The sequence below is a fragment of the Myotis daubentonii genome, chromosome 5, assembly GCF_963259705.1.
Source record: "Myotis daubentonii chromosome 5, mMyoDau2.1, whole genome shotgun sequence".
Lineage (NCBI taxonomy): Eukaryota > Metazoa > Chordata > Mammalia > Chiroptera > Vespertilionidae > Myotis > Myotis daubentonii.
In genome coordinates, this window is record NC_081844.1 from 25,298,644 (window position 1) to 25,312,356 (window position 13,713).

Consider the following 13,713-nt stretch of genomic DNA (forward strand, 5'->3'; position numbering starts at 1 on the left):
GTGTCAGGCTTGGACAGGGGACCCCCATCTCCCCCCGATCACTGGCTCTGGCCCCCGCCCAAGCCTGACGCCTCTGACCCAGGCTTCAGGCCTGGGCAAGGGGACCATCATATCCCCCCAATCCCCAGCTCAGCCCCCCGCCCAGGCCTGATGACTCGGCCAGAGGAGTTGACCCTCATCACCCTCCAATCACCAATCACCGGATCGGCCCCTTGACCAGGCCTGAGGCCTCCAGCAGAGGTGTCAGGCCTGGGCAGGGGACCCCCAGCTCCCCGCGGTTGCAGGCTCCACCCCGGCCCAGGCCTAACGCCTCTGGCTGAGTCGTCCGGCTCGGGCAGCGGGGACCCGCAGCTGCAGCGGCCCCGCGATCGTGGGCTCTGCTTTAGGCCCAGGCAAGGGACCCCTAGCTCCCGGGACTGCCAGCTTCGACCATGCCCAGCTCCCATCGCTGGCTCCACCCCTACTTCCTGCTATCACTGGCCAGGGCGGCAAAGGCGCCTGATTCTCCGATCATGGCTGGGGGGCAGGGCAAAGGCGGCCCCTGGGCCGCCTTTGCCCTGCCCCCCAGCTCTTAGCTCCCCCCTGGGTTTCCGATCACTGTCAGTGGCAGGGGGCTTCTTCCTGCTTTCCCTTTCGCCTCCCTGCATTGTGCCTACATATGCAAATTAACCGCCATCTTGTTGGCAGTTAACTGCCAATCTTAGTTGGCAGTTAATTTGCATATAGCCCTGATTAGCCAATGAAAAGGGTATCGTCGTACGCCAATTACCATTTTTCTCTTTTATTAGTGTAGATATGGTATACAGTGTAACATAATACATATAAAAGATATCTATACATAAAAATGATATTATAGCTACAACTGCTGGCACAGTTACTAATCTAATTCCCTTATATAACTCCCACAATTCATAGAACTGTCCCTGGAGGTGAAGAAGCAAGGAGACAAGAATGTCACCCTGAGCATTAATCAGGCAAAGATGCTGGTGAACTGGGATGTGGTGCAGGACTCAGGTGGCTCAGGTAATGACTGAGGTGGAGAGAAGGTCAATGAGGATTTACAGTGGAACAAGTCACCCAAGGATGTAACAAACAGAAAATTAAATATTAAAGGGAAATGAAGGCTGTGGAGGGTCAAAGGAGAGAATCCCAGAAGGAAGGGGGCCTTTGAGACAACCCAAGGTGTAAACCTTGTCCTTGTCTTGTAGGCCCTTCTGTGGTGGGCCTTGTCTCCGCTCCAGGGATGGGCAAGTTGCTGGTTGAGGCCTCCCTGGTCCTGGAAACTGAGGAGCAGTCAGTTCTGCATGAGACACACAAGGGCCTGATGCAGGAAGTCTACCCTGTCCTGCTCTCAGATGTCATAACAGCCTTTGTGAGCAACAAGGACACTCAGAACCTCAGCTCTCCAGTCACCTTTGTCTTCAAGCATGTGAGTGCTGGTGAAACGGGGCTGTGGGTGTGGAAGAGGCCTGAGACCTGGACACAGTCTTGGCGTTCAGGGGCTTTCCCATGGGTGCATCATCTCCCCAGGGAAGCCCATCACAAGCAGGATTTGGGTCAGCATTTCTGAGCACCTAATCACCAGCTCACACATTGCTCTGTTCCTACAGTCAGTGACCACAGGGCCAAGGCAGAAGGTGTTCTGTGTCTTCTGGAAGCCGGGCCAGAATGGAAGTGGTCATTGGTCTACCAAAGGCTGCTGGATGGTGGCCACCGGAGACACCAGCACCACCTGCCAATGCAGCCACCTCAGCAGCTTTGCTGTCCTCATGGCCCACGATGATGTGCAGGTGAGAGCCTTGAGAAGGGACTTTGTTCAATGTCTATTGCTATGTAATAAGTTCCCATGCAAGTTGCACCTAAAATAACTTAATTTATTATTCTGAAATTTATGTGAGCCAATAAATAAACATGGTGCACCTGGGTTGTCCTGTCAGGGTCATACACAAGCAACTCAAATGAGGATTGCTGTCCTCCATTTTCTTTATCACATTCACATTTCTGTTTTTCTCTCTGTCCTTCCCTCTTTCTCTTTCTCACATACTTACACTAAAATTAATTGTTTTAAGTTCTCCTTATGGATTTAAGATGATTTGAAAAATCAGGCAGGAAAAATTTTAATCTTTAAAAAATAGTCAGGAGCCCTAGCCAGATTTGTTCAGTGGATGGAGCATCAGCATGCGAACTGAACGGTCCCAGATTTGATTCTGGTCAAGGGCACATGCCCGGGTTATGGGCTCAATCCTTGGTAGGGGGTATTCAGGACGCAGCCGATCAATAATTCTCTCTCATCGTTGATGTTTCTATCTCTTTCTCTCCTTTCCTGTCAGATCAATAAAAATATATTTTAAAAAACAAATAAAACATTAGGCTGGAAATATTAATTTTAAGCTACCACCATCATCAGTACTTTTCCTTCTTTAACCAAGGATCTCAATCTGTAAGGAACAGGTGTTGCAGGGATGAGGTGAGTAAGTCCAAGGTGGGGAGTTGATCCCTAAACATCGAGTCTCCGGATACAGACTCTGTCACACAGTACCACTTCATGCGGATGGAGGATGGTGCTCAACCAAAGCCATGTGCGTCTGTGACTATCACATGATAACCTATAAGCATAGTCATGAAGGAAAATCACCCTATGATTTCCAGGGCTTGGTCCTGAATGAGGACTCTCTTATCCCTCAGTCTTTACAGGATCTGGATGAATCAATTCAGAACCCCCTAGAATTCTAACAGTGTCCATAAACATCACAAATTCACTTGGCTCCTCCACTCCGAATTTTGTTGAACCCACTCCAAACTCAAAATGGTAGAAGGGTGATTAACCCAGATTAGGAGAGTGTGACTGCTCTCTCCTCTTTCCTGGGTCCCAGGATGATGATCCCGCCCTGGCTGTGATCACCTACGTGGGGCTGAGCCTCTCTCTGCTGTGCCTCCTCCTGGCGGCCCTCACCTTCCTGCTGTGCAAAGCCATCCAGAACACCAGCACCTCAGTCCACCTGCAGCTCTCGCTCTGCCTCTTCCTGGCCCACCTGCTCTTCCTCACGGCCATTGACAGAACTGAGCCTAAGGTACCGACACTGTCCCAAAGGAAGCATGCCCTGACCATGGAATGAGGAGGACACTTGCATTGGACACCTTAATAAAATGACTTTGGGTTTGGGGAAGGTTAGAGGGGTAAGTAGCCAATGTTACATTGACTGACCCAACTAGAAATCACACCTTCTTTTGACAATTCCTTCATATACAGCAGAGTTCTCCCAAATGCCAAGGTATAGGAGAGGTCCTGGGGCCATGCTCCACCCTGACAATCCCACCTGGTGACTCTCACCCCTCCCCCAGGTGCTGTGCGCCATCATCGCGGGTGCCTTACACTATCTCTACCTGGCCTCCTTCACCTGGATGCTGCTGGAGGGCCTGCACCTCTTCCTCACCGCGCGCAACCTGACGGTGGTCAACTACTCCAGTGTGCGCAGGTTCATGAAGAAGTTCATGCTCCCTGTGGGCTACGGAGTCCCAGCTGTGATTGTGGCCATTTCTGCAGCATCCAGGCCTCACCTTTATGGAACACCTGCTCGGTAAGGGCAAATTCCCGTTTCTTTTTCTTCTTCCCCAGGAGCATGGCTTTGTGGAACCAACATAGCATTCTGATTATGACAGATCATATGAATAGAGACAGTAAGTGATGATGGTTAGGGCATCTTTCTGATGGCTATCCTATATAATAAAAGGCTAATATACAAATCAACCAAATGGCAGGATGACCGGTTACTATGATGCGCACTGACCGCCAGGGGGCAGATGCTCAATGCAGGAGCTGCCCTCTGGTGGTCAATCCCCTTCCCCAAACCCCTCCCGCCTCCATTGCAGCGCTAAGAACCCCTCAGGGGATGTCCGACTGACAGCTTAGGGGAGCGGTCCTAAACTGGCATTCGGACATCCCCCAAGGAGTCCTGGACTTCGATAGGGCACAGGTCGGGCTGATTGACCCCCCTCAGTGCACAAATGTCATCCACTGGGCCTCTAATTTATAATAATTCAGAAGAATGTCTCTAAAACTCTCCTTGAATTAACAAAGGTGTCATGAAAAAAGGTGCTTAGGACATCATTCGAAACAATTTAACCTGCCTCTTTATCCAAATAGTACAAGTTGTCCCTAATTTATGTTTGGAAAAATAGAGCTGATTTAAATAATCTAAACTATAGATTGTAACATAGTTGAAATTAACATGGTGCTTACTCTGTGCCAGGCACTTTTTAAAATATTTATTTCAGAGAGAAAGGGAGAGGGAGAGAGAGAAACATCAATGATGAGAAACATTAATCATTGATTGGCTGCCTCCTGAGGCACTCCCCACACTGGGAATTGAGCCCACAAACTGGGAATTGAACTGTGACCTCCTGACTGGGAATCAAACCGTGAACTCCTGGTTTATAGGTCGACGCTCAAACACTGAGCCAGGCTGGCTGGACTGTGCCAGGCACTTTTCTATCTCTTTTTAAAAAATATGTTCCTGTTGATTTTTAGAGACAGAGGAAGGGAAAAGAGAGAGTAGAAACATTGATGGGCTGCCTCCTGCATGCCCCCTACTGGGAATGGAGCCCACAATTCAGGCATGTGTCCTGACTGGGAATCAAACCAGCGATCTCTCAGTGCATGGGATGATGTTCAAGCCACTGAGCCATACCACCCAGGCTATGCCAGGCACTTTTCTAACCATTTTTATAGTAGTTAATGCAATTCTTCTTCACACCAATACTGTGAACTAGACACTGTGATTTGACCCATTTTATAGATAAGTCAATAGAGGCACCGAGTTTAAATAAATGTCCAAAGGGGCACAGCTAGTAAGTAGCAGAGCTGGGATTCAAATCAAAGGAGTCATTCTCCAGAGCTTGCACTCTTTTATTGTCAGCTTTTTATACTAAGTTTAATGTTTTCACTTCTTTTTGAAATACATTTCACATACCTTTAAAGGGTTCTCACAATAATTACAGAGTGGTACAGTTATCACCACAATCAGATTTCACAATGATTTCAAATCCCAAAAGGAAACCTCATGCCCTAGTTGGTTTGGTTTAATGGACAGAGTGGTGTCCTGCGGACTGAAGCGTCTCAGATTCGATCCAGTCAAGGGCATGTACCTCGGTTGCAGTTTTGATCCCCAGTCAGCCCCGTTTGGGACCCAGTTCTTTGGCATGCTTTCAGGAGGCAACCAATCAATGTGTCTCTCTCACATCAATGTTTCTCTCTCTCTGTCTCTCCCCTTATCTTCTACTCTCTCTAAACATCAATGGAAAAATATCCTCGGGTGGAGATTAACAACAACAACAAAAAGCAAGAAATCTTGTACAAAATATCATGCAGTCCTTATTCCTGCTACCACTGACATACCACTGACAGTCCACATACCTCAACCCCTGACAACCACTAATCCATGGATCTGCCTATCCTGGATGTTCCCATAAAAGAAATCATAAACGCTGTGTTTTGTGACTGGATTCTGAGCATGATGTGTTCAAGGTTCATCATGTTGTCGCAAGTATCATGACCTGTGGGCTACGGAGTCCCGGCTGTGATTGTGGCCATTTCTGCAGCTTCCAGCCAAGCCTGGAATTGTTGTTGTTGCTGGTATTGTTGTTTTGTAAATAATATTGCATTATACAGATACATCACATTTTTTATCCATCCAACAGATGACAAACATTTTTATTGTTTCCATTTTTTTACTACTATGAAAAATGCTGCTATAAACATACATGTACAAATTAAAATATTTGAATTAGATTTATTGAGGTGACATTGGTTAATAACATTATATACGTTTTAAGTGTACAGTTCTATAATACATAATCTGTATATTGCATTGTATGTTTACCATCCAAAGTCAAATCTCCTTCCATCAACCTATATTTCCCCTTTACCCTTCACTACCTCCTCACACCCCTCTTTCCCTCTGTTGTCTGTGTCTATGATTTTTTTGTTTGTTTGCTTGTCTTGTTTGTTCATTTCTTGCTTTCAGTTTTGTATCTTATATGAGTGAAATCATAGGATTCTTGATTTTTTTTTTCTGTCTAAATTGTATCTCTTAGCATGATAGTCTCAAGATCCATCTATGTTGTCACAAAGACAGAACTTCATGTTTCCTTATGGCGGAGTAGTATTCCATTGTATATAATTAGTACATTTCCTTTATCCAACCATCTATCGAAGGATACTTGGGTTGTTTCCATGTCTTGACCACCATGAATAATGCTGCAATGAACATAGTCATGCACATATCTTTGTGAATAAATATTTTAAAAATTTTTGGATAGATATCCAAAGGCAACCCAATGAATGGGAGAAGGTATTTGCAAACAACACTTCTGATAAGGGGTTATTATCTAAAATATATAAAGAATTCATACAATTCAACAACAACAATCCAAATAAAAAATGGGCAGAGGACCTGAATAGACATCTCTCCCAAGAAGACATACAAATGAGGGCGTTGAGCCTTGGATAGTTGGGCTCAGTGGATAGAGCGACAGCCCAAGGACTGAAGTGTCCCAGGTTCAATTCCAGGCAAGGGCTCCTACCTTGGTTGCAGATTCCCAGGCCTTGGTTGCAGGTGCATGCAGGAGCAACCAATTGATGTGTCCCTCTCACATTGATGTTTCTCTCTGTCTCTCTGCCTCTCCCACTCCCTTCCACTCTCTCTAAAAATCAATGGAAAAATATCCTTGAGGTGAGGATTAACAACAAAAATACAAATATGTATTTTTTAAAAATGAGGAGGTTGGGGGAGAACCAAGATGGCGGCATAGGTTAACGCCGGAGTTTGCTGCTTTGAACAACTACTTCAAAAGTGAAACTAAAACACGGAACGGACATCACCCAGAACCACAGGAATGCTGGCTGAGTGGAAGTCCTACAACTAGGAGGAAAGAGAAACGCATACGGACACTCAGAGGAGGCGCAGTGCTGAAGTCAAAGTCTGAGGTGCGGAGTGTGCGGAGCGGGCTGGCGGCGGAGGGCGCGGTTGGCGTTTTCAATTGGGAGGGAGTCGCAGACTCTGAGGTCCAGATCCGGGCGAGTCTTTGGGGACCCAGACTCAGGTGGGAGAAACGGGACTGTCTGGCTTCGGTCAGAGCGAGTGCAGCTTTCTCTCCCAGCTTTGCAGGGGGTGCTGGGACTCAGAGAGGCAGAGCCCCTGGGGACAGGACTGAGAGCCGCCATAACTGCTCTTTCCGGCCCACCCTGTTGATCCTGTGCGACCCGCCCCGCCCAAGCCCTGCACAGAGGCATTTGCCGGATAGCCTCAGGCAAAGGCTAGATTAGCACCTCCCTAGAGGACAGAAGTTCTCTCACTGCTGACACAGCTGATTCTCATAGCCACTTGGCCTGGAGGTCAAACCCTCCCTGGAATTAGCTACAACAATCAAGATTTATCTATAAGACTGTGAACAAAGACCACTAGGGGTTGCACCAAGGAAGCATAACAAAAGGCGGAGACAAAGAAACAGGACAAAATTGTCAATGGAAGAAATAGAGTTCAGAACCACACTTTTAAGGTCTCTCAAGAACTGTTTAGAAGCTGCCGATAAACTTAATGAGATCTACACAAAAACTAATAAGACCCTCGATCTTATATTGGGGAACCAACTAGAAATTAAGCACACACGGACTGAAATAATGAATATTATACAGACGCCCGACAGCAGACCAGAGGAGCGCAAGAATCAAGTCAATGATTTGAAATGCGAGGAAGCAAAAAACATCCAACCGGAAAAGCAAAATGAAAAAAGAATCCAAAAATGCGAGGATAGTGTAAGGAGCCTCTGGGACAGCTTCAAGCGTACCAACATCAGAATTATAGGGGTGCCAGAAGATGAGAGAGAGCAAGATATTGAAAACCTATTTGAAGAAATAATGACAGAAAACTTCCCCCACCTGGTGAAAGAAATGGACTTACAGGTCCAAGAAGCGCGGAGAACCCCAAACAAAAGGAATCCAAAGAGGACCACACCAAGACACATCATAATTAAAATGCCAAGAGCAAAAGATAAAGAGAGAATCTTAAAAACAGCAAGAGAAAGAAACTCAGTTACCTACAAGGGAATACCCATACGACTGTCAGCTGATTTCTCAACAGAAACTTTGCAGGCCAGAAGGGAGTGGCAAGAAATATTCAAAGTGATGAATAGCAAGAACCTACAACCAAGATTACTTTATCCAGCAAAGCTATCATTCAGAATTGAAGGTCAGATAAAGAGCTTCACAGATAAGGAAAAGCTAAAGGAGTTCATCACCACCAAACCAGGATTATATGAAATGCTGAAAGGTATCCTTTAAGAAGAGGAAGAGGAAGAAAAAGGTAAAGATACAAATTATGAACAACAAATATGCATCTATCAACAAGTGAATCTAAGAATCAAGTGAATAAATAATCTGATGAACAGAATGAAGTGTTGATTATAATAGAATCAGGGACATAGAAAGGGAATGGACTGACTATTCTTGGGGGGGAAAGGGGTGTGGGAGATATGGGAAGAGACTGGACAAAAATCGTGCATCTATGGATGAGGACAGTGGGTGGGGAGTGAGGGCGGAGGGTGGGGCGGGAACTGGGAGGAGGGGAGTTATGGGGGGAAAAAAAAGGAACAAATGTAATAATCTGAACAATAAAGATTTAATTTAAAAAAAAAATGAGGAGGTTGGAGAAAGAAAGAGAGAGAGGGAGAATGAGAGATCAATTTTTTGTTCCATTTATTTATGCATGTATTGGTTGAATCTTGTATATGCCCTGATCTGGAGTGAACACACAAACCTGGCGCATTGGAACCATATGCCAACCAACTGAGCCACCAGCCAGGGCCTCAGACAAGTTCTTGTTGACACCACCTGAAATCACAGCCTTAGGGCAGTTAGCAAAGTTATTGACAGGCATTTGCTATTATTTTGGCAATGCCCTAGGGGCAGGCTGTTTGTCTCTCACTGAGATGAGCTTTCAGTGGAATAAAATATACACCAAATTTGGAGAAGACAGGGTTCCTGGAGAACTAAAGGGTCAGAACAAAATACTGACTGTGCTCTGGGGATAATGATGATGCTTTCAACGAAGCTCCAAAAAATGTCAGCTCTCCCTGTTGTCTGCAAAGCCATCAGCTTTTGGCGGCCTCACCACTAAGCTGGGGAGAGAAGGAGTGGAAAGAGTTCAGAAGCTGAAACACCACAGAGTCCCTCCTCACCAATCTTACCGAGCTTTGGCAGTTTCTCTCCGATGGACTATTTCAGTTTGTTCTGTGGCTTTGGGTAGTTGTCAGAGTTTTGAAATGGTTGGTCTTAGTTGTTTTGCTTATGCATTTGTTGTTTTTAGAAGGAGAGCAAGTCTACACACTTACATTCAGGAAGTCAGCTCAACTCTAGAGAGATTCCTTCCTGGACACATCAGTTCTTTCCTGCTTACATTTTCCTCAGTGTATATTTCAATGTCCTACTACACTCTCCATTGACCTGAAATGTCCTCTGTACAGGCGTAGGCAAAAGAAGGTTTACAATTGTTGGTATGGAAAATAATACAATAATAAATAATAGTACCAGAATAAACTGTTTCACATACACACAACTGTAAGCCTACTTTTGCCCACCCCTGTTCTTACCCTCATGTGGATTAGGAGTAAATTCTTTCACAGTAAACCATTAAGAAATAGACTTAACTAAGCCCTTTACACTTCAGTTACAAACCTATAATCTCAAGAGAACTTCTGTTTAGCACTGTTGTTAAAATTAGGTGGAACAACTCAATAACAAAAGACAACCCAATTTAAAAATGGACAAAAGAAAAAGAGGACCTATGAAATACTTTCAACAATAAAGATTTAAATAGCCTAGCCGGTGTGGCTCAGTGGTGGAGGGTCGACCTGGGAACCAGGAGGTCCACAGTTCGATTCCCAGATCAGGGCACATGCCCGGATTGCAGGCTAGATCCCCATTGTGGAGCTGATCGATGATTCTCTCTCATCAAGGATGTTTCTATCTCTCTCTCCCTCCCCTTTCGTCTCTAAAATCAATTTTTAAAAAATTTAAGATTTAGCCCTAACCGGTTTGGCTCAGTGGAGAGCGTCAGACTACGGACTGAAGGGTCCCAGGTTCGATTCTGGTCCAGGGCATGTACCTTAGTTGTGGGCACATCCCCAGTTGGGGGTGTGCAGGAAGCAGCTGATAGATGTTTCTCTCTCATCGATGTTTCTAACTCTCTATCCTTCTCCCTTCCTCTCTGTAAAATATCAATAAAATATATATTTAAAAAAAATTAAGATTTAAATAAATAAATAAATAAATAAATGAAAATGGACAGAAGATTTGAATACACATTTGTTCCAAGGTATGTAAATGACCAGTAAGTGTATGAAAAGTTGATCAACATCATCAGTGATTATGAAAATGAAAATCAAAAATATCAAAATGAGATGTCACATCACAGCGATTAGGTTAAAAGGTTAAAATAAAAAAAATAGCCCTAGTTGGTTTGGCTCAGCGGATAGAGCATTGGCCTGCGGACCAAAGGGTCCTGGGTCAATTCACATCAAGAGCACGTGCCTTGGTTGCAGGCTCCTCCCAGGCACTGGTCTGGAGCGCATGCAGAAGGCAACCATTCGATGTGTTTGTCTCACATCGATGTTTCCCTCTGTCTTTCCCTCTCTCTTCCACTATACTTAAAAAAATCAATGGAAAAATATCCTCGGGTGAGTAATAACAACAAAAATAATAAGAAGAATTTTAAAAAAAATTATTCAGCCATAAAAAAATTCTGCAACATGGATGAACCTTGATTGAAAACATGCTAGGTGACAGAATCCAGTCATAAAATCCCACGTATTGTACGATTCCATTTATGTCCAAAATAGGCAAATCCATAGAGACAGAAAGTAGACTAATGATGCCGTGGGGCTATGTGGGCGGTAGGGTGCATGGGAGCAGGAATGAGAAGTGGCTGCTAGTATGAATGAGTTTCTTTCTGAGGAGTTGGAAATGTCCTAAAGTTAGATTGTGGTGATGATCGCACAACACTATGAATTTTTTGAAATATATTTTTATTGATTTCGGAGAGGAAGGGAGAGGTGGAGAGAGACAGAAGCATCAATGATGAGAGAGAATCATTGATTGGCTGCCTCTTGCATGCCCCCCACTGGGGATCGAGCCTGCAACCAGGGCATGTGCCCTTGACCAGAATCAAACCCGGAACCTTTCAGTCCGCAGGCCAATGCACTATCACTGAGCCAAACAAGCTAGGGCAACTCTATGAATATTTTAAAGGCCACTGAACTGTACAATTTAAATGGGTGAATGTTATGGTATTTAAGCTACCTCTCAAAAAAGCCATTTAAAAAACTCAGCCCTAGCTGCTTTGGCTCAGTGGATAGAGCATTAGCTTCCCATTTTTGTTTTGTTGTTGGAGTGTGTCTCATTGTGTGTCTGTGAGATGTGTAGGATTAAAGGCCATGTGTACTTTCTTCATGATGGTATCTTCAGAGGCAACCACAGAGCCTATCACAGAAGAGACATTCAATGTTTGTTGATGAATGAATTAATGCATGAGTTTGCATAATTGTTCTACATTTCTAAAGACCAATGCATTTTTAATTCTCTCTCTTTCTTAGCTGCTGGCTCCACCCAGAAAAGGGATTTATATGGGGCTTCCTTGGACCAGTCTGCGCCATCCTCTTTGTGAGTGATGACATCAGAGCATCCTTAACGCTCAGCTGAGGGTCATTAAACTTATAAGGAGGCGGGAGGATGACATGAGCAAGAATGTCCCTGGGCTGTCTGGGTTTTCTTTGTTTTCTAAGACACCTCCTAAAACTACAAGCTTTAACACTGTTACTAAATATGAAAACTACTTAAATGTGGAATTTCTGTTCGATGGGCTAGACTAGAGATAACAAACTAAAGTTTCATTCACTAAACCTTGTGTGTTTTCCTGAAGGTCAATCTAGCTTTCTTTCTGATGACCCTCTGGATTTTGAAAAGCAAACTCTCTTCGCTCAACAGTGATGTGTCCACCCTCAAGAATACAAGGTAAAATGGAGAAGAGGGTGACAACCCCACAGACATGTGTGGTCCCAAGAGCAAATCCATGTGCCTCAGCATCCCTGACGTCCCTTCTCGGGGTCTTCTGAGGGAACCCAGAGTAAAGAGATGCAGCTGACCTCCAATGGCAGCCAGCTTGGATTCAGTGGTGGGCTGCTGACTTCCTGGCCACAGTGTTCTGTCTCTAATCCCATCGTATAACTCCCTCAGCAACAGGAGGAATTGACATTTGTTGATAAACAGTCTTTGGCCTTTTGTCAGCGGTCCTACAACAAAAGTACAAAGAACCTGTGTTCACTTAGAAAAATCTGTGACTCCTCCCACAACCCAGTCTGCACTTCCATACCCACTCTCAGTCAGGCTCCTTCTCACCCCTCTCTAGTGTCCTTTCTACATTTTGCATGTCATTTTTCCGCTGTATTAGTCATTGGAATAGCCTGTGACCTTTATGAAAATGGAAATCTTGCCTCTGTAATCTTTAATGCCCAGGCCCCAGCACACAGCCTAATGCACAGAACACACTCGGTAATGTTGGTTAGATAAAATTAGGTATCATCATGGAGCATTATAGAATTTTTTTTTGAACTTACATTATGAAGTGTCACAATCTTACTCAATTCAATCCAAATGCCATCCTGGAGCCAAGTAGCATTTCTATTGTGGAGAATCATTGACAGTAAAGGTCAAAGCTGAACTCAAGTCTGTTTGTGAACTCACCACCCACAGGGGAAATCAGGAGCATTCATTGGGTGGAGATGAGAATGGCCTTGATCCTGTTGTTCTGGGTGCATACGGGCCTCTCTTCTCCTCCTACCCAGGATGCTGACATTTAAAGCGATAGCTCAGCTCTTCATCTTGGGCTGCACGTGGTGTCTGGGAATCCTGCAGGTGGGTCTAGCTGCTCATGCCATGGCCTATCTCTTCACCATCATCAACAGCCTGCAGGGCGTCTTCATCTTCCTGGTGTACTGTCTCCTCAGCCAGCAGGTACCACTGTCCACCTCCCACCCAAGACTCTTTCCATTCACACTCCTCTCAGTGAGCTGACTCAGAGCATGCTTTGTCTCTGCAGGTCCGGGAACAATACAGGAAATGGTTGAAAAAGGTCACGAAAATCCAAGTGGAGTCTGAGCAATACACGCTCTCCAGCGGAATCCTGTCGGATGCCCGTAAACACAGTGTGGTAAGGTCATGCATTGCTCCCAGAGCACTTCACTAACTGATAGAGTACCTCATGCCAACACACTGGACGACCTGGGTACATAGCAGGTGATGCCCTAGGATGGCTCCCACTGAATTTACTCTCGGATTCCTTAACAATTAGCAATGGTATCACTTAGAAAATATATATTTTGCTGTTACTCCTGAGGAACAGTGTTCATCTTGACTTTTACACAGTAGCACTCTTATTGAACACCTGCCCTGTGCCATGCATGGTTAGCTAAATAAGCAAGAATCAATGATCTGAAGCAGGGATGCCCGTTGCACTCAGACCCACATTATCTTACCCTTTATCCATCTCTATCCCGTAGTCACTCAGCGCTATGCAAGAAAAAGGCAAAAATGGGGGAAATGATGTACATGTTTAAGAAATAAATGGAAATAAGTGTTAGCTAGCATTTTAGACTTAAGGAGGC

The 13,713-nt window shown here is 44.9% G+C and overlaps 1 protein-coding gene across 1 annotated transcript in view; it reads left to right on the forward strand.

The window, feature by feature from the left end:
- Positions 1–13,713, forward strand: part of LOC132234519 (adhesion G protein-coupled receptor E2-like) — a 51,944-nt gene that overhangs the window by 30,512 nt on the left and 7,719 nt on the right. Inside the window, exons 14-22 of the mRNA XM_059695471.1 lie at positions 916–1,023; positions 1,209–1,429; positions 1,611–1,784; positions 2,874–3,071; positions 3,343–3,578; positions 11,647–11,713; positions 11,973–12,064; positions 12,895–13,063; positions 13,149–13,259. Of these exons, the coding sequence (XP_059551454.1) occupies positions 916–1,023; positions 1,209–1,429; positions 1,611–1,784; positions 2,874–3,071; positions 3,343–3,578; positions 11,647–11,713; positions 11,973–12,064; positions 12,895–13,063; positions 13,149–13,259 (1,376 nt within the window). The remainder of the gene's footprint in view (positions 1–915; positions 1,024–1,208; positions 1,430–1,610; positions 1,785–2,873; positions 3,072–3,342; positions 3,579–11,646; positions 11,714–11,972; positions 12,065–12,894; positions 13,064–13,148; positions 13,260–13,713) is intronic.